The sequence below is a fragment of the Cervus elaphus genome, chromosome 2, assembly GCF_910594005.1.
Source record: "Cervus elaphus chromosome 2, mCerEla1.1, whole genome shotgun sequence".
Lineage (NCBI taxonomy): Eukaryota > Metazoa > Chordata > Mammalia > Artiodactyla > Cervidae > Cervus > Cervus elaphus.
The window spans coordinates 26,632,158-26,653,725 of NC_057816.1; the positions used below are offsets into that span (position 1 = coordinate 26,632,158).

Consider the following 21,568-nt stretch of genomic DNA (forward strand, 5'->3'; position numbering starts at 1 on the left):
TCAGGCATATCTTTGAATTAGACCTCATGCATAAGGGCTTCTTCCCCCAGTGGCTCGGTGGTAAAGAATCCACCTGTAATGCAGGAGATGCAGGAGATGTGGGTTCGATCCCTGTTTGGGGGAGATTCCTGAGAGGAGAACATGGCAACCTACTCCAGTATTCTTGCTTAGAGAATCCCATGGACAGAGGAGTCTGAAGGTCTACAGTCCATAGTGTTGCAAAAAGTCAAACATAACCAAAGCAGAAGTGCACGCACAGACATATATCTAAAAGGAAGGATTTCAGCATGCTTTTAACCTCACAGAGATACTATTTTTATTATGTTATGAGTATTTAAAATTCAGTTTTCTAAGGTTAAGTTCATTTTTGTAAGGTAGGCAGACCAATTCATCTTTGTTATCAATCTTTTATTTAGTGAGCCGTCTGCTTCTTTTAAAGGAGGTTTCAACTTAAAAGTCCTACGTTCTGAAGTTTTCAGCTTACAAATTCTGGGACTTCCCTGGCAGTCAGTGGTTAAGACTCCATGCTTCCACCACAAGGGGCATAGGTTTGATCCCTGGCCAAAGAAATAAGACCCTATATGCCTCATGGTATGGCCAGATTAAAAAATATTAAAAAAATTTAAACTTAGACATTTTAATTTTTCAGTTTATTGGAAAAAGGCATTACATCACACACACACACACACACACACACACACACACACACACACACACACACACACACACACACACACACACACACACACACACACACACACACACACACACACACACACACACACACACACACACACACACACACACACACACACACACACACACACACACCCTCCCTCAGCAGATTGATTGTCCATGCCATCATGTAGTCCCAGGAGCTGCCCTCAGGAGGAAAATAAAAGTGAGCTAGCCTGAGCAGGGGTGATAGTCCTGCTGTGGTGATGGGGCGTGGGGAGCTGCAGGGCCAGGAGGAAGGGCGTGACTGCCTCTTCTCATCTTTGGATGAACCGGTCAAGGGGCATTGGCTGGTTTAATGGAGGAGCCACTGGCAGGCAGAGGATACTGACTTGAAGCCTCCTCCCTTTGGCTTGGATCCCCTGGGCTGGCTAGAGAGGAGAGCCAGATCTGGCAGCCTGTCAAGAATGGTGCCTTTGAAGACAGAAAAGGGAGAAGCCGCAGCCAAAGACATTATTGAGGCCCAAGACACTGGACAGGGTGCACATGTGTATCACTCACGCTATCTCACCGAACCTGCACGAGAGCACTGTTTCTCAGACGTGGAAACCCAGTTCAGAGACAGTCGGTAACTGCAGAGTAACACTCATCCATAGTGAAGCTGGGCTTCAACTCAGATCAGCCACATAGTTTTCTTTCTAGCTCTATGACATTCAGCTGCTCAGGGGCTTAGCTGGTTTTGTCTCTCCTGAGGAAGCAGAAATACAGGTTTGGGATTGTCCTTCTTCCCCCTTTTTTCAAACAGCTTCATTGATATTCCTATACCATACAAAATTACATTGTTTTACAAATTGTGTTAAATATTTTTTAACATTTTCTTTGACATAACACTCGGCATTTTAACCGTTTTAAGGTGTACATTTCATGGTGTGAATTGCATTCACAATGTGGAGGAAGCATCACTACCATCCACTTACGAAACTTTGTCATCACCCAACAGAACTCTAACCATTAAGCCATGACTGCTCCGTCCTCCCTCTCTCCTCCCACCCACTGGTAAACCTCTCATCTTGGTGTAGCCAGAACTGTTTGGTGCAGGAAAACAGTTCATTGGTTCCTCAAAAACCTAAGCATAGAATAACCAATTATTCAGTTGTGTCTGATTCTTTGTGACCTCATGGACTGCAGCATGCCAGGCTTCCCTGTCCTTCATCATCTCCCAGAGCTTGTTCAAACTCATGTCCATTGAGTCAGTGATGCCAACCAACCATCCTGTCCTCTGTTGTCCCCTTCTCCTCCTGCCTTCAGTTTTTCCCAGCATCAGGGTCTTTTCTAATTACCAGATGGTCCCACAATTCCACTCCTAAATTTCTGCCTAAAGTTGTTGAAAGCAGTTGTTGAACAGATACTTGTACACCAGAGTTCATTGCAGCATTATTTACCACTGCTGAAAGGTAGATGGTTCTTTTTCTTTTTCATCCCAACCAATGCCTAATCCACCTCTTTACCATAGAAAAGTCTGCTTAAATCTTTTCTTTATAGTAATACCGGGTTGTTGACTATACTATGTTGTACAGTTTATCTTCAGGACTTAATTTGTCTTATGACCAGAAATCTGACCTCTTTACCCATTTTTTTCCCATCCCTTCCCCTCTGGCAACCATTGATCTGTTCCACGAGTTTGGATTTTTATTTCAGATTCCATGTATAAGTGAGATCACATGGTATTTTCTTTCTCTGTCTGACTTATTTAGCATAACGCCTTTGAAGTCCCCCATCCATGTTGTCACATAGGGCAAAGCTCTCTACTTTTATATAGCTGAACAATACTACTCTGTGTGTGTTTGAGAGAGTGTCTTTGTATGTATTATGTTTTCTTTATCCTTTTATCTATTGAAGAACACTCGTTTCCATGGCTTGGCTGTTGTAAATAATGCTTCATTAAACATAGGAATGTGTGTACCTTTTTGAGACAGTGATTTTTATTTCCTTTGGATAAATACTCAGAAGTGGAATTGCTGAGTCATATGGTAGTTCTATTTTGAATTTTGAAAAGGACCTTCATACTGTTTCCCACAGTGGCTGCACCGATTTACATTTCCATCAGTAATGGGGAAGGGTCTCCTTCTCTCCACTTGTTTTTGTTTGTTTGTTTGTTTTGTTTTCTCCTGTGTTTTGGACGATAGCCCTACTGACACGTGTGGTGATCACTTCGTGTGGCTTTGATTCACATTTCCCTGATGAGTAGGGATGTTGAGTACCATTTGTATATCATCTTTGGAAAAATATTTCTTCAGATCTATTTTTTTAAATCAGATTTTTTGACTTTCCTCTATTGAACTGTATGAGTTATTGTATATTTTGCATATTAAGCCCTTATTATAAATTTTATGATTTGCAAGTATTTTCTCCTGTTCAGCAGATTGCCTTTTCATTTTGTTGATGGCTCCCTTTGCTGTACAGAAGCTTTTTAATTTGATGTAGGGTTTAATTCTGTTTTTTATATTGAACTTTTAAGTTAGATGTTATTCCTAAATGGAGACAGTTCAGTATAGGGCAATGTGTGGTCACTGTTTTTGTACTGTGAGCCCCCTAAGGTGTCTTTTAGACATCTTTTCCTTATCATTTTCTCATGAAAATTTAATACCAGAGATATACTATATATCTCCTCCTGTGCTGTGGCCCTTTGGAGAATCACAAACTTTTAAAATAGCTAAGATTTTTTTTCACTCTGCCAAGAGCTAGTTTTTCATCCCCTTGTAAGTGATATCACTCTGGTTGAGAGTGAGGGTGTGGAGTTAAAGTACTGCTTTGGGAGCCAGATCGGCCTAGACTTGAGTTCCAGCTCTGCCCACTCCTTGCTGGGTGACCTTGGGCAAGTTGCTTAGTCTTCCATGCCTCAGTTTCCTCATCTGCTGCTGGGAAATACTGAAAAACCTACCTCAAAGGGTTATTTTGAGAATTAAATGAGTTAATAAACATAGGCCTGTACCTGGTACTTAGAAACTGTTCAGTTTAGTTCAGTCGCTCAGTCGTGTCTGACTCTTTGCGACCCCATGGACTGCAGCACGCCAGGCCTCCCTGTCCATCACCAACTCCCAGAGCTTGCTCAAACTCATGTCCATCGAGTCGGTGATGCCATCCAACCATCTCATCCTCTGTCATCCCCTTCTCCTCCTGCCTTCAATCTTTCCCAGCATCAGGGTCTTTTCCAATGAATCAGTTCTTCACATCAGGTGGCCAAAGGATTGGAGCTTCAGCTTCATCATCAGTCCTTCCAAGGAATATTCAGGACTGATTTCCTTTAGGATGGACTGGTTTGATCTCCTTGCAGTCCAAGGGACTCTCAAGAATCTTCTGCAAAACCACAGTTCAAAAGCATCAATTCTTTGGTGCTCAGTTTTCTTTATGGTCTAACTCTCACATCCATACATGACCACTGGAAAAACCATAGCTTTGACTAGGCAGACCTTTGTTGGCAAAGTAATGTCTCTGCTTTTTAATATGCTGTCTAGGTTGGTCAAAACTTTTCTTCCAAGAAACAAGTGTCTTTTAATTTCATGGTTGAAATCACCATCTGCAGTGATTTTGGAGTCCAAGAAAATAAAGTGTGTCATTGTTTCCATTGTTTCCCCATCTATTTGCCATGAAGTGATGGAACCAGAAGCCATAATCTTAGTTGTTTTTGAAAATGTTAGCTGTTATTACTTTTTTAAAGGTTTTTCCATTTAAAAACAGTTCAAATGGTAAAAATTAACATAATATTTTTAAACAATTATCCTCTTATTAAAAATAACTATATTTTTTAAAATTAAAAAAGTAAAAATAATTGAAGACTAGTGCACTGTATGGAAATCTGATTCTCTTCCATTTCCTTTCTTTTGAATGGTGTTTTCATTGTACATTTGGATTGTGTTATCAGAAGAAAGTGGATTATGAGTCATTATTCTGTGGGGTTTTTTCCTCTTTTCTCCTCATCCATTTATTTTTGTAGTTTTTCTGCAATCACAATTCATAGGATTCTGGAGTTGGTGATTTTAAGAACCAGTTTAAACACTTTATCATTTTGGGTTTCATAGTTCATGTTTCATATAGACAAAATGGATTCAGTCTGATGTGTAAAAATTTGAAGTGGTGAATAATGTTGGCTTCATTTCAAAAATATTGTTTTGTTGAAGGAATCTCTTCCCAGGGGGTGAAGTCCATAGAAAAGTAGCTATTCTTCCTGAGGACATTCAGCTGATTTTCATTCATTACACAGGTGCTGGTTCATTATAAGGAACTGGTTTTTATGGAACCCCAGTTCCATAAACGTTCATTAATGTGTGCATTAATGACCTGCTCATAGATCCACAGTGTCTGGTTTGTTTGTGGAATTCAGAGCCTGGTAATTAATCACTAGTTAACTTGATGCTGTAGTGAATCAGATCTGAACCTCGGGCACCAAATCACTTATCTAAATGACTAAAACCTTTGCACTTTATTTTGACTGCATGGGAAAAGTGGTGAATGAATAATTTGACCGATTGTGACTATATGGAATTGCTGTTTAATTAATCAAGGAAAATGAATATTCTTGATGAGGAAGGGAAAGCTAAGGTTGCCTTGTAGAGCAGCAGAATAGAAATGACAGGGGTTCAAATTCTCTGAGGTCATCTTCTAGCTGTCTAATAACTTTGTGTGCCTTTGTAAAATAAAAATATTTATGTATACCTATCTGTACGGTACTTGTGAGGATGAAATGGATCATACATGTCAAGTGCTTTGTAACTATGTTTGGCACAAAGCAATGATCAATAAATGCTGCCAGAAATTAAAAGATTAGTTACAGCAAGGATGTATTAATAGATGCTTTGTTAATGGTGTTGCACTCTTCCATTTCATTCACTCTTACCTGACTTTCCTTTATCTTTGTAAAGCAGAGAACAGTTGCCCAGAATCTCTCCATTTTCCCCAATTTTCAGCCAGCCCCTGGTAATCACCACTGTATTAATTTCTACGAGGTTGGCTTTTTTTAGATCCCACATATAAGTGGTATCGTGTGGTATTGGTCTCTCTGTCTGAGATAGAAGTGCTTATTTTACTTAGCATAATACTCCCACAGTTCATTCATGTGGTCACAAATGGTAGGACTTCCTGCCTATGGCTAAACAATATTCCTCTGTGTGTGTGTGTGTACACTCACATCTTTATTCATTCATTTTTTGATAGAGAGTACAAACTTCTTAGTTATAAGATGAATAAAATCTTGGGATCTAATGTATAGCATGTGACTATAGTTAACAATAGTGTCTATTTGGAAATTGCTAAGAAAATAGATTTTAAATCTTGTCACCGCAAAACAAATGGTAATTATGCGGCCTGATGGAGGTGTCAGCCAAGGCAGTGGTGGTGATCATTTTGCAATGATAAGTGTATCAAATTTACACATTGTATACCTTAAGATTATACAATGTTATATATCAATTATTTCTTCATAAAGCTGAGGGAAAAAGAATTGCCACCCAGTTAAATCAAAGTGATAAGGCAAGGTCATCAGCACTTATGAAGGCATCTTCTTGCCTTCTCAAGACTCACCACAGATATATTTTTGGTGAATTCTTCCTCAGTCATTTTTGATGGAATTAGCCATTTCTTTTTCTAGTAAGTCATGTTCAGGTGATGGCCTCTCCACTGGATTGGGACTGGTTGTACCGTGTGGTCTGGCTTATTTCACTTAGCATAAAAGCCAGAAGACAAAGACTACATCCCACTGAGCTTTGGAATCTTGACTGCCTCTGGAATCTAGCAGTCTCTTAGTAGCTCTGAAATTTCCTTTCCCAGTGGTCGGGAAGGCACAAGATCTTCATAGCTTCCTTAGCTGACTTACAACTCGTGAGGAAACCTCAGACCTTTTTTGGAAGCACTCCCTGGTTTTGTTGGTACTGTTGGCTGAAGTGTAGGGTCCAGAAATTGATAGATTCAGGTAGTCTGGGCACAGCCTACAGCTGAAACTGAACTAGTCACCTTTCTCTCAGCATGCTTCTTTCCTTGTAGATGCTCAGCATCACTTTGTAGACCCTCTTGAAGGTCAGAAATACCAGGCTGGGGGAAAAAGTCATAGAGTGGTATCTTACCATGTTTTTCTGATGTCAACTTAAAATTGGTATGATGTGATTCCCCGTGGCACAAAGAGATGTATTACTTTATGACAGTATTTAATTCTGAAATTGAACCCAGCAGGGGAAAAAAACATCTTAGCATGAATTTGCAAATATCTGACATAGGTATATATGGAAAACACCTTTAAAATGTCAGAAAATCCTACGATCTAACTTCTACCTTACGATGTATTTAACCCTCTGTGCGAAGACTTCATTACTGTGCATGGGATGACCAAAAGGGTATTTAAATTTTTAATATGCAAATATTTGATCTGGCAGGAAGCATGTTTGTTTGACACATATCTTAGAAGATGATGTAAAAATTCGTCTCACCAGGCAACCGAGAAATTTAAAGGGTTATTGTATCAGTCAGTGGGGGCTGTCATAACAAAATGTCATTGACTGGATGGCTTAAACAATGGAAATTTATTCACAGTTCTGGAGGCTTGAAGTCTGAGATGAGGGTTGGGTTCTGCTGAGGGCTCTCCTTCTGACTTGCAGATGCCTACCTTCTCCGTGTGGCATGATATGGTCGAGCAAGAGAGTGTGCTTTTTCATGTTGTTCAGTCGCCAAGTCGTGTATAGCTCTTCGTGACCCCATGGACTGCTGCTTGCCAGGCTTCCCTGTTCCTCACCATCTCCTGGAGTTTGCTCAAGTTCATGTCCATTGAGTTGGTGATGCCATCCCTGCTTTTTCGTATCTTTTCTTAAAGGGACAGTAATCTCATCAAGAGGGCACCACTTTCATGACCTCATCTAAACATAATTTCTCCGCAAGGGTTCCATCTCCAAATGCTGTCACAGTGGAAGTTGGTATATAAGCATCTGAGTAATTTGTGCAGGGAACACAACTAAGTTCAGAGAAGTTATCTAGATACTTCCTGGGACTGTCTTATTTTTCGCTTCCCATGCCCTTCCCTCCCTTCCCCTCCCTTCCCTTCCCCGCTCCCCTCCTCTCACTTTCTCTTTTCCTCCTCTGGTGTCCTTCCCCTTCCCCTCCCTAGTCCTTTCTTCCTAGTCTTTCCTTCCTTGCCCCTTCCATTCTTCCTTCCATTCGCCTCCTCTCTCACTGTCTCCTCTTCCTCCCCCATCTCTCTCTCACCCCCCCACCCCAAGCTACTTGTGATAATATGCTTCAAGACACAGGCATTTGTGGGTTGAATCTGATAGGCAGATGTGTTTTGCTTGCTTCAAAGTATATGAAAAAAAAAAATGGAGCCATTATTTTAAAAAGTTAAATTAACGCTTGGGCAGACTCTGGGAAATACTGAAGGACAGGGAAGCCAGGCATGCTATAGTCCTGTGGGGTTGCAAAGAGTCAAACATGACTTAGCAACTGAATAACAACAACGTAAGTTCTCTAGAAAGATCAGAGATTTAGCCCACAGTCCCTGGAGGAGGTACTACAAATCGATGAGTAGACTTTGGAGCCATGCTGGCTGAATTCACATCCTGGCAGTCCAGGTACCGTTTGAATATGACCTTAGACAATTGACTGTCCATTCCTATGGGCCTGATTTCTCATCTATAAAGTGAAGATAACAGTTCACATTCTTTCTATTGTCTTTCTGCCATTGAGGTTTAGTCTCATTTTTCATGTAACACTGGTCTTGCACTGTGTTTTTTACCTTGTAAGACAGAACCATTTCTTTGGTCTTGAAAGTAGGGAAATGAAAGAGATTGATAGAGACAGGGATGGAAGAGAGAGAGAGAGAAAGAAGAGGATTGATTAATATATTAAGAGATAATATATACCTTATTTATTTATTTGGATGGGACATATTTTACATATGTACATAATGTACATATTTTATGTTTTACATATATCTTCTACCTGGCTTCTTCTTCATTTGGTTTATATTTCTAGGTTCTACAGACATTTAATTTCTCTACTCTTGCTTTAGGAAGAAAACAATAATTATAGAGAATTACATGGAACACTGGATAAAACATTAATTCCAGAGTTAGAAGGCCTTCATTCTATTACCAGCTCAGTGACTATCTGTGTACCCTTGGGCAAGTCAGAATTCTTTTCAAAGACTTTATTTTCTCATCTGAAAAAGGTCATAATAATTCATATCTTGTCTGCTTCACTGGAGTTTTATAAGTTCAAATCAGAGATCATGTATGCCTTCATTATTTAAAAAAAAATTCAGTATGACACGATGGGAGCATATTGATAGTTCTCATATCAATGCCAGTGCCACCATGTTTTTATAACTCATGATTTCTGAAAAGTCAGGTGATAAAAGTCTGGTAGAGTTGCTCTGCAAGTAATCTTACTAGTTCCTGGAGGACCTTCCAGAGCTGTGCTTTTGTTTGAATATCTGTACCTAGATCTGGCTGTTCTCCATTTTCTGGGGACATGCCAGCTCAGTTGAAACAGGCACCGAGGGGCAGTGTGAAGGTTCGGGTCACCTTACTAGTCTTTTCCAGGCCTTGTGTCTTAGAAAAGGCATCAGGGACATTTTAAAGCTCATTGAAATAGGAGGAAAAGGGGTGGCCCGAAATAAAATGCTTTGGAGGCGGGGTTTATGGTGCATTGTGAGGACAGAAACACCTGAATGTGTCAGTAACTTTAGAATCAGGGAAGGCTTTGGATGCTCTCTGGTCCAGCTGGTCATTTCATAAATGGAAACAATGATGTCTAGAGAAGTGCCCGGTGCTAGAGTTAACTAATAAAAAGAGCAAGCCACAGAGACCCGGGATGACATCGTAGGTGCTCTCCATGTCATTTCTGATCACAAGCTAATTGGGGCTAATGAAATGAGACTCACCCAGTCTTCAATAAATATTGACTTTCTTTCTTCACTCTGTTTCATTTTTAAATGCTCATAGGGAGTGGACCCCCTTGCCCAACCCACTGTATCTAACCCTCTCTGGGTTGCCTTTTTCTAGGATGTTCTTAGGCAGCAAGTCTGAGTAGATCACACTCTTTTATTTAGAAAATTCTTTGCATTTGCTTCTATCTTTGCTACCCAAGCCTGACACTCTAATTTAATGACGATGATGCCAAATTCAGCTTGGTTTGTTCTGAGCAGTCTTGTGCAGATGGAGGCTGGTGATTTGTGAAGAGGCATTATGTCACATCAAATTTCATTTGAAAGTCCATAAGTATACCTTTTTAAAACAAAAACAAACTGCTTCACTTTCCTGGGGAGGGACATAAATCATGCATTTTTATTACCTCAGAAGATGAGTGCTAATATTTCAAAGGTGACAAGCAATCTCTAAGAATAAATCACAATTTGAGCCCCATTATACTGGAGCTGATATATACCACAGTGGGGTTTAGAGATGTTTCTTTAACAAGATTTAATAGAAGATCCAGGCCCCTCTGTCACTATTTCTAATCCTAGAGGGGGCCTTCAACAGTCTCACGTATCCTGAGCTAAGGTTGTATCAAGGGTTCCAGCTCAGAGCAGAATTCTACCACCTGTTTTGGGGTCCTGAGTTACCGGAGTCTAAAGTTTGAAAGAGTTAGGGTTTAATTTAAAAGACCCACAGGAATACTCATGAGGAGTACAGCTTCACTATTTTAACAGAGAGCATCATACAGAACAAATGTCATGGACAGGATGCACAGTGACATCCAATTTGGAGATCTGCCTGTTTCCATACATTTCATGGGAGCACCAGACATGTCTAACATAGGCTCGAAAAGTTAGAGAGAGCTGGAACGGGCCCGGGGAGAACAATGCCACATGTGAAGTGAGACTGTGGGTTCAAACCCAGGGTCTTACGCTTACTGACTTTATGCCTTGTACAAGTGATCTCATAGTCTCTGAGCCTCAGTTTCCTTATCATGACATACAGATGTCTGTCTCCTATAGGAAGAGTCAAATGGAATAAATGGGGTGATGCAGTGCTACCTGTGGAGTGCCTAACATAGTTTCTGATATGTAGAAATGACAGATTTTGAATATTAACCAGGTGCCAGGGGCTGTTCCTAGTTATACCCTATGAGGTTAGGAACTACTAGGCTCTCTTTCATTTTCATATCATCCTGTGCCTAATGATGTGTTTTTAAAATTTTTATCCATTAAACCTTCCAGTAGCTAACTTAACGGTGGTTCTTAGAAAATCTTGCTAGACTGATCTAGACCTTTAGGTTGAACCAGGCCTTGAATGAGTTCAACTTCTCCTTTGAGGTTCAGTTTCAGACAGTTTCTTCTTGCCTCCTGGCTCTGGGTAAATATCAGAGTAGGAAGGACCGTTGCTTGAGAGAGGCACCTGCTTTATTTAGGCAAAACTCCATCACCACCCGAGCTATGGTCAGATTTCATTTCAGGCTTATATTTAAAACCCTCATTGCTTTGGGCTCACTCAGTTTCTCTCTCTGAGCATCAGTTCATTCTTTAATTGGGGAGTTCTGTTTATTTCTTTTTCTTGATTTGGTAATTTCATAACCTTTTAGGATCTTTTGTCTGTGAACAAAAAACATTTGTCCTAGGCTCATTTTGAAAAATATCAGTTGTTTGCTCTTTCTCAGGATTTTCTCAAGATATCTCAGCTCTCTGAAGACGTTAATTGTGTTTTGATTCTCTGTATAATCAGATTGGCTTGTGGAGCACTCTTGAGTTCTCTTGAAACTGTCTGCAGGGTTGTGCCTTTCCCTGAGTTTGGAAAGGCAGGCTTTCTTAGGCAGATGTGTTTCTTCTCATCCCTTGTCCCCATCCTGAAACCAGGGGAGTTATCAATTCTTTTCTTTCTTCCATCCTCTTGTCTCAAGGAACCCATGTCTCTAAATACTTTCTTTGTCTCCCTACCATCATTTTTACCAGGAAGTGATTTTTATATCTGTTTGTAGGATAGAAGATAAGCAACAAAGATAAAGTACTGACAGTTTAATTTTCTGGTACATTTGTCAAATTTTCTGCCTTATTTTGTTCTTCTTGTGGGCCTCCCTCGGTTCAATCTCTGGGTCAGGAAGATTTCCTGGAGAAGGGAATGGCTACCCACTCTAATATTCTTGCTTGGAGAATTCCATGGACAGAGGAGCCTGGCAGGCTACAGTCCATAGGGTCGTAAAGAGTCGGCCATGACTGAGCAATGAACACTTTCACTTTCACCAGGAAATTGAGATATGCCAAGGCTGGAATTACCCATGGTATGAATTGAAACAAACTCAGTGACACAGCACCATAGCAGCGGGGATTCCTGGCTGTGGCGTGGGAGTGGCTCACAGAGAGCAAGGGTTGGATAAACCTATGTGGGAAATTCTCCCTGGGATTTCCTAACATCCTCTTCCTAGTTTTTTGAAAATATTTCTGTTCAGGGCTTGGCATCCTGTGAAACAAGGTGATAACTTGGTTGTTAGAATCAAAATAAACTCGTTATGGCCCAGTAACTCCTTCAAATCCAGATGAGGCTGCTGCCTCAGTGGCCTGAGGGAAATGAGCTGGGAGTTTCTCTGTGGGAGGAGCTGACAAGGGTCCATAACAGAGAAACATTTATTCTCATCAGTGGCCTGATTGGCAGCTGTGGCCCATAGGCTGAAGACTGCATTGCCTCTAAGGCAAGTCCTGACTAGTTTCTCAGCTGAAAAAATGGCTAGGCATCATAGCAGTATAGAATGAGTTCACTGTAGCTGCATCTCTGTGAGTAAAATACCAACGTGATTTAGCCTTCAGCTTGCCCTGCTCCAATCTATTCTCTTCACTGCAGCCAAACTATATTTTAAAAACAGAAATTGGACTTTGTCACCACCATGATTTAAGCCCAGGCTCCTTTATGTGGCCTCCAGAGCCCAGCAGGGGTGGCCCAAGCTCATCTTTCCGGTTTGTCTTCAAATAGGCAAAGTTCCCACCTCTAATGAATTCTTTTCATTCTTCTCTATCGGGTATGTTATTTTTCTCCCCTTCACCTGTTTCACTGCTGTTTCAGGTCTTGGATGAACAGTCACTTCTATAGAGAATCCATCTCTAAACTTCTCAGACTATGTCAAATCCCCGTTAAATGATCTCACATTATTGGTAGAACATGTAAGTTCTGCTCAGTATCTTGCCAGGCTGTGAGGTCTATGATGGTATTTTATTCATCACCCTGCCTTTAAAAGCATAATAGAGGGCTAATTAGTGTTCTTTGAATGTACAGATGAAAGGTCCTCACCCTTTATAACTCTGCAAAGACAAAAAGTTTAGGTTTGGCAGTTTCCCTTCTGTTTCCTCATCTCCATTCTCTAAGCTGAATTTCTGTTCATCTTTCAAGATCAAATTTAATGATCTCCATTGCAATGCTTCTCATGGTCATTCTCTGTACTGGTCAGGGTAGACTCAATGGCTTAAATTAACAAAAGCATATTTCTAGGTCATGCAACATGTTCATCATGCTGGTCTGGTGACCTGCTCCTCACTCAGGGACCCAGGCTGAAAGAGTTCCATTTCTGTGTTTACATAATTTCCAAGACAGGAAGAAGGAAATGTGTTAAGTCTGATGCTGGCCTTTAATCTTTCCACCTCAAGGTGGTAGGCTTCTGCTTAGATTCATGCTCGGAAGAGGATGGGAAAGTACAGTTGAATTATTTGCTCAGGAGGAGGAAATATGGTAATATACTGGATGAAATGTGCTAATGCAGACCAGGCCCCTCTTATATCTGGCTTTTCTTGGTGTCTCAACCCCTCACTTACAATGATCTGTTCTTCCACTCTCACATAGTCAAATGAAAGATTTTGTAATCAGCAACAACTAAATCACCTTTGAAATCTTAGTGTCAAGCACATCACTCTATAACTCCATTCCCTGGCTTTCCAGCTCACACACTGTAGTAGTCACACTGGAATCATTTCTGCCTCCCTCAGGAGTCCTGCTGCAGTTAGGGTTCCCTGGGAAGCAAACTCCGGGATGGAGACTGACATGCAGGAAGTTTGATAGGGACAGAATGCCTTTGGGGAAGGGAAAGATACAGAATTGGGCAGAGGGAGGGGTTAGCTGCATCTCATTGAGTGCTCTGAACCCAGTATAGTCTTTCACAATTATCTTGAGTTACTGCTGAGGAGAGCCATCCTTCAGTGAAGGTTGTCGCCAGGGTTGGGGCGTGACTAAGGGTGAGGCAGCTCACATAAGTCAAGGACAGTCTTCCTCAAAGGCTAACAGTTGATTTTTTAGCAGGCAGTACTTCCAGCAGCTGGGGGAACAAGTTCTTTAGCTTTGGTCTGGGCAGTGCATTTCAACTCCCTCTTGTTGTCCTCACTTCTTTCCTTAATAACTGCGATTCCTTGCCATCTCATGATCATCAACTCTTTTCTTGCAGCATCAATTCCCTTGTTTCTCATTTTAATCTATCCTCTTTGTTCAAACACTCATCTTTGGGTACAACTTTTTCCCACTACCCTGCCCCTTCCCCAAATATCTGGGTGCATCTGGAGTGAAGCACATGGCCACGCTGACTGCTCTCACTTAGCATTTATGGTCACAAGTCACATGTGCCTCTGTAGCCACCTACTATGCTCTCTAGGAAATTGTTTCCTCCTTTCCCAAAATGATGACTTCATACCTCTTCCCCTCTCTTTAAACATCTAGTACCACCTCCTTCTCCTAATTCTCAGATGTTACTCTCTCACTTCACTGAGAAAATTAAAAAAAACAAGCAAAGGAGCATTACTTCATCTTTCTGCCACCAAAGATACCAACTTTCTTCCCTTATCTCTTAGTTTCATTTTTGTTGTAAAAATGACTTGCTCCATCTGTGGACCAGAACCCAACTCCTCTTGTCTCCTCCAAGACTGCTCCTGCAGAAATCTGCTCTCATTCTATTTGTCTTTATTGAGTTTGTTGCAATATTATGTCTGTTCATGTTTTGATTTTTTGGCCGTGAGGCATGTGGAGTGTTACCTCCCTGACCAGGGATTGAACCTACACCTCCTGCGTTGGAAGGTGAAGTCTTAACCAATGGACCATCAGGGAAATCCCTGCTGTCTCTTCTATAATGTCAGTTTTCTTCATAGTGGTGAATCATGTCCAACCGTGTGTAAACATTCTATGATCTTTTCCAGAACTGTCTTTAAACAAGACTGTCTTTCAACATGGAGTCTCCCTAGAGCTACTACAGTTTTTCTTCTCTTGATGGCAAAATATCTCAAAAAGTTTGCCTTGTTTTTCTGTCTCCTTCAGCTTTCCTTCTTTCTTTAATTGACTCCAGTCAGGCTTTACCAGCCACTTTCCCCAAACTTCTCTTAACAGCTCAAGGGCAACAATGAACTTCTTGCCAAATCAAAACGTTAATTCTGTCTCTATCTTATTCAACTTTTTCAGCATCAGGTGACAAAACTGACCATTATTCCTTTCTTGAAACACTTTTCCTCTTGACTTTTATGATATTCACTCATCTGTAAAGCAAAATGCTTTAATGATGTAAGGAACCAACTTATTTAAAAATTCTATTGCCTTGAGTGCCAGAAAGATCTGAAACACCTCTAATGATTTCATGCAGTTACTATCCTATCCCAAATTTTTGGGAGAGTCCCCTCCACACCCAAGTTTGATGTACTCATATTATTATACAATTTTTATATTCCCGTTGGCCATTTGTTTTGAAAGCTTATGATACTGTGCACATAGAATTATTGATTGCCTGAATTCTTTCACTAAGTATTGATGTTTGTTTCTTAAATTTAGGGAAGTCTTGCTGACTATGTCTCCTTTCAGAGCCTCAGTTAACTTTCAAGTATAGGTTAACAGATCTTTAGTACTGAAAAGAATCTGATATTATTTGGGGGACAAAACACCCCCAAATATTTATTTCCTAAATAAAATATTAGGAAATAAATCCATCTACATTTATTTTTAAAGTAAATAAATAAGTTTTAAGGGGTTCAATGTAGTTTCTGTGCATGAAGATTACTAGGATTTCAGTGATTATCTTAGTAGTAATGTTACATTTGACTAGTGATCATTTTCAGAGTGCTTTCATGAGGTTAATCGTAATAAATGAGAGTTGGACGTTTGATTTCAAATTGTGGATATAGTGTGTTCTTACAGGGTGACTTAGTGCCAGACATTTAACTTCTCCAAGCCTCAGTCTGACTTTAGAATGATGGTAGTGCTGTACTTCACTCATGGAATTGTATGTGGGTTAAATTAGATGGCACATTGAAAGATATAGAGCAGTAGTTCAGAGGTAACCCTTATGATGAGGGTCATCTGCTAGTAATTAACCAGATTGGAGCTAGAGCTCATATTGGCTCTTTTGGATTTCCACAATGTTTTTATTCTTCCCTCTCCCAGGCCATCACACATTAGCAGTCCGAGTAAAATGAATGTAAACCCATTTTTTAAAAACATAAACTCTAGGAAAGACTAAACTTTATGCTTATGGTTGTAGGTTATCTTAATTCTTATCATGAACTTTTTATGAGACAGAAGGTGATGGCTCTGATCTCCATTCCAAAGAGAAAAAGATCTTTTTTGTTGAATCAGCCCATTATTCTGTGACATGGGATGCATCTCCAGGTCAAGCGATGAAAGACATTAATTTTCATTAGATAGCAGTTGCTGTCTGTATTCATAGTACAACATGGGAGAAAGTGGCTCCACAGTCATTTTGTACCAGATGGATTAAAGCATGTATTAGTAAGAAAAACAAGCAGAGGGGGGCTGAATTCTCTTGATCTCTCTGATGAAAGCCACACTGTGTACAGTGGACACCTAATAAATATTCATTGATGTCAATGCCTGGACACAGAACTCCTTGATTTGGGACATTTAAATCAAGCATCCTTTTTGGTGAGAGGTTAATAATAGATTCAGTCTTCATACTTCTTGAGTTCTTCACTGTTCTGTCCCACCGTGCATCTTTCTAGAAAGATTTTCAGCTTTAGATGGAATCTTCTACACCAGCTGAAATTTGCGCTTAAGCTTCTGTGCTAATGCATCTTGCTTTTCCTCTTGCCTTCCATAGGCATTCATCTTTTCTAATTTCATTGTAAGATGATCACATTCCAGTTCAGTCATTCGACTAACTGTGTTATTGCTTCTTTTCTTTTTTTTCTTCTTCAGATATTGATGAGTGTGCAGCTAAGATGCATTACTGTCATGCCAACACTGTGTGTGTCAACCTGCCTGGGTTATATCGCTGTGACTGTGTCCCAGGATACATTCGTGTGGATGACTTCTCTTGTACAGGTGAGTGCTAAGAAGCAATGTTGCTTTTATGATTCAATCCTTCTCTGCATCGTTATCTGTGTTGTTTCCTTTAGCTCCAAGTACACTAATACTATTTTTACCAAACTAATTCTTCTCTTTCATTATCTTACCATCAAGTTTTTTGGAAAAAAATGATAATTTAAGCCTGCCTAATTTATTTCCACTTTTGTTATGTCCTCCTCTGTATGTGTGCACGCATACATTCATATATGGTTTGAACTTGAAGTCTCAGTTGCCTATGGTGATGCTGAAGGACTTAGAGATTCCTTCTCCAAAAAGAGAAAAGTATCAAACTATTCTCCTTTCATCATGGTGAAATGTTTTTGTATATGAGAAAATGTACTTTGTTTTCACTGGGAAAGACAAGAGGTTAAATTTAAAGTGTGCAAGAGTGCCTGGTGGGCGAGATTGGGCCTATGGGGGGGTCACTCGAAACTTTTCACTGACACATGGTTAGTTTCTCCTCTCTTCTCCCTTCATCACACTGGGCTGTCAGCCCTAAATGGGAATGCCAGGCATTGTGGTTGGTGCCTGTGTGTGAGCAGTGCTAGCTTGGGGGCATTTGGTTTGAGGTTCCATTAGCATTTAAGTCATGAATATGGAGACATGAGCAGTCAATTGGCTAGGATGAGAAAAGGTTCTGATTCTGTCTTCTTTTGGATGAAATGTGTTTAAATGCCCAATCTTTAACCTATAAATAAAGGGCTCCTTGAATATAAGATTTCAGTCATGTTATGTATTTCTCTGACTCTTGTATCTTTCTCTTGGTCCTAATGACTTTGGTATATAAACAGTGATTTCTTCACTCACAATGGAATGGTCAGTCAGTCAGTCAGTCAGTTCAGTCGCTCAGCCGTGTCCGACTCTTTGCGACCCCATGAATCGCAGCACGCCAGGCCTCCCTGTCCATCACCAATTCTTAGAGCTTGCTCAAACTCATGTCCATCGAGTTGGTGATGCCATCCAGCCATCTCATCCTCTGCCGTCCCTTTCTCCTCCTGCCCTCAATCCCTCCCAGCATCAGGGTCTTTTCCAATGAGTCAGCTCTTTGCATGAGGTGGCCAAAGTATTGGAGTTTCAGCTTCAGCATCAGTCCTTCCAATGAACACCTAGGACTGATCTCCTTTAGGATGGACTGGTTGGATCTCCTTGCAGTTCAAGGGACTCTCAAGAGTCTTCTCCAACACCACAGTTCAAAAGCATCAATTCTTAGGTGCTCAGCTTTCTTCACAGTTCAACTCTCACATCCATACATGACCACTGGAAAAACCATAGCCTTGACTAGACGGAATGGTACTCATTTCTAAACATTTTGTGTTTTGAATGACCTTTCCAAAAGTACAAAAAGTTACAAAAGTTCGAGAAGTATGTTTGTATCTCCAATTACTTTTACTATTGTTTGTTGTATTAATAATATCTTAGAGTTACTGTTCTTTGGCTAAAAGGACTAGTGATTTCAGAGTGATGAGGTTTCTGATTCCCGCAGTTGGTCAAGTCTCAATTATCTGTCTTTTACATGATTTTCTTATAAGAAAATCCCTGGAGAAAAAAAGATTTCATAAATATTATGCTGAGACATAAACATTGTAAGGGGGCAAAACTCGTGTGGACCTGTCAACAAACAATTGAAAAATCTGTGATGTTTCAGATGACTATTACTCTGTTCTCGTTGGTCTATCCATGGTCCTGACTTATGTTAGTTCTGACATTAGGCAGAGGCAGTGAATCACCTCCCAACACAGCTGCACCTTATCATGCAGCTCAGACCTAATTAAGGCACGGCTGGTTGGAAATTATTTGCGAATCCATAACACCTCTGCTCTTACTTTGTCATGGGAGGAGGAAGGCAAGAGCTGGTACTTATTGAAAGCCTATTAAAGACAGGTGCTTTGCCCAGTAGTTTGTATATATGGATAAAGATGGAAAATGTATTATTTTTTAAGAACTAGCCCCAGAGTTACTTTTAGAAAGAGAGCTGTGTTGTTCGGAGTAAAAGGCAAGGGTATGGGTATCAGTGGGCACTCCATCCCCCTCTAGAAAAACATAGTGTTTCAGGAAAAAAATGTATACACACATGTTTTGTTCTGTTGGTATGTATGTTTTGTCCGAGAGAGAATAGAAAAGTTAGGACAAAAGAGAGAAAATAAGAGGAGAGAGAAACCAGTCAGAGCCAAAGGCTGGGTGCTATGAAGCAGTGATCCCCTGCCTGTTTGGCACCAGGGATCAGTTTTATGGAAGACAATTTTTCCATGAACTGATTGGGAATGGTTTTGGGATGATTCAAATGCATTACATGTATTATGCATTTTATTTCTATTATTATTACATTAGCTCCACCTCAGATTGTTAGGCATTAGATCCTGGTGGTTGGAGGTGCCTGCCGTAGAGGATAGAGGCCAATGAAAACCACCCAGTGAAAGGATGGCTGAAAGGATTTTTAAGGATAGGAATATTTAATCTGAGGTGGTTTGTTGTGGTTTTGTTGTGTAGTATGCAATGTGAGTCTTCCTCATGACCCTCTAACCTTCAGCAAAATCTGCTGCTTAAAGGTGAACCTCCCCCTTGGCACCCCAAAGAAATTTAAGTTAACATGGCAGACAGCAGAAATGGTACATATGTGTATATGAAGGATAGCATGACCTCAGAGGCAGAGGTAACTCTTCCTATCCTTTCCCTGATGCCCAGAGTGCATTTAAACAGACGTACATGTATCATAGGCACCATGGCCTCCCTCAGGAGTGTCAAAAATCTCGATGAGGGCTTTGGACTTCCCCCCATAGGTCATAGGATTGAGGATAAGATCTCTTTCTTTAAAAAAGAAATCTTCCATTGGTCCCAGATGTTTTTATCTACCACCCATTTTTCTGCTGCCTTTCACAGCAAACCTCCTGATAGATTTGTCAGCGGTTGTTGTCTCCATGGCATGTACTTCCTTCACATCTCCTCTTCAACCCCTCCCGTTAAGTCTTCCGGTCTCACCATTCAGCAGAGAGTGTGTTTATCAAGGTCAACCATGAGCCCCGTCTTGCTCAATCTAATCTTATCTTTGTGACCTCTCAGCAGCATTTAGCAGAGCTGACTACATCTTCCTTATTTAGACACATCATTTTTTTTTGACCTTTGAGACAATAGGTTTCCTGATTTTCTATCTATGTCACCGGTCTTTCCTGCCCAGTGTTCCTGGCTATTCTTCTTCCTCTGCTGATATCTTAAAGGTTAAAGTACTGTAGAGCTCTGCCCTAGAACCTTTTCTCCTGTTACCTATATAACCTTTTTAGATGTCTGCATTCAATATTACAACATTATAGCATCTCTGGCAATAACTCCTAAATTTTTGTCCAGTTCCAATCTTTCCCATGAGCTTCTGAATCATATATTCAACTTGACATCTACACATAGGTGTTTAATAGGATTTCATATTGACATGTATGAGAGAGAACTCTATTTTTTTCTAAGTTTATTTTGGAGGAACATTGATGGGAATGAGGAGAGCTGAGAGACAAACTTTCTCCTTGTGGTCATTTCTCCTCCAGACCAGACTCAAGGGCCTCCATTAGACAGCTGCGTGGTCAGCTGTTACTCTGACATTCACCTTCGTGTCCTGAAAATAAGTCTGTTAGGCCAAATATGCTCTTGACTCTTCAAGACAGAGCAGGCCCCCACATCTAATCTCTGCCATTTCTTTACTGGTAGAGAAGACTTCTTCTGCCAAGCAGTTATAGTCCTCTGTAATAAATGAGGTGTATAGTAAATGTATACCACTGTAAGATGTCTTTTCAGATGCTTCGTTTCCAGGAAGAAAAATTTCTAGGAGAAATTCACAGGCTTGAAGACATCCTTTTGTTTACCTGACATGGCATTTCTCATTATTGTCATTCTTATTTCCAAGGATCGTTCTAGTCTCTGTCCCAAGTCAATTAGTACATTGGGTCACTTTTTTTCCTCTTTAATTTTTCGTGGTTTGTCATTTCCTTTGGCACTGACATTTTAGAAGTTAGTAGTCCTATTGAAAATCTACGATTGATAAAAATTTAGTGATCTTAAAATTAAAGAAGATGTATGAGCTTTGGTGATACATTGATTTATTGAATGACTGGTTCACTCTTTCATTCATTCATTCACTCTTCCATTTATTCATTTGTATGTCCAATATGCAGCTAGTGTCTATCATGAGTGTTAGGAAATATGACCAAAGAGATGACTGACAAGTGACCTCTTTGTCTGGAAGTTCATGGTCAGTGTGGTAGTATTTTCAAAGGAGAAAACTCAAATGTGCATTCTGCATCAACAGTGTTCCAAGTTTACCAAATCAGTTCTTCTTCAAAGTCTTAGAAGAGTTTAGATAAGTATTGGGTATTTCGCATCCTACATTTTGACCCTTGACAAATCCCAGAGAAGGGACCCCGAAATTACCTTTCCCACTTCTGTGCTGTAACAGCAGTCCTTTGATAAAGGCTGCACCACAGGCAACAGATGCCAAGATGATGCTGGAAATAAAGACAGTATATCAAACAGAGAAGAAATGGTACCTCTTTCTTTTTTTCTGGTTAGAAAGTGAAAAAGTCATATCTCATGGGATATTAAAAGTTCTGAGAATTCAACATTGA

General features: G+C 40.3%; 1 protein-coding gene across 2 annotated transcripts in view; it reads left to right on the forward strand.

The window, feature by feature from the left end:
• NELL1 (neural EGFL like 1) overlaps positions 1 to 21,568 on the forward strand; it is a 1,027,621-nt gene that overhangs the window by 496,823 nt on the left and 509,230 nt on the right. For both annotated transcript variants that reach the window (XM_043875125.1, XM_043875116.1), the window contains exon 13: positions 16,815 to 16,940. In XM_043875125.1, the coding sequence (XP_043731060.1) occupies positions 16,815 to 16,940 (126 nt within the window). The remainder of the gene's footprint in view (positions 1 to 16,814; positions 16,941 to 21,568) is intronic.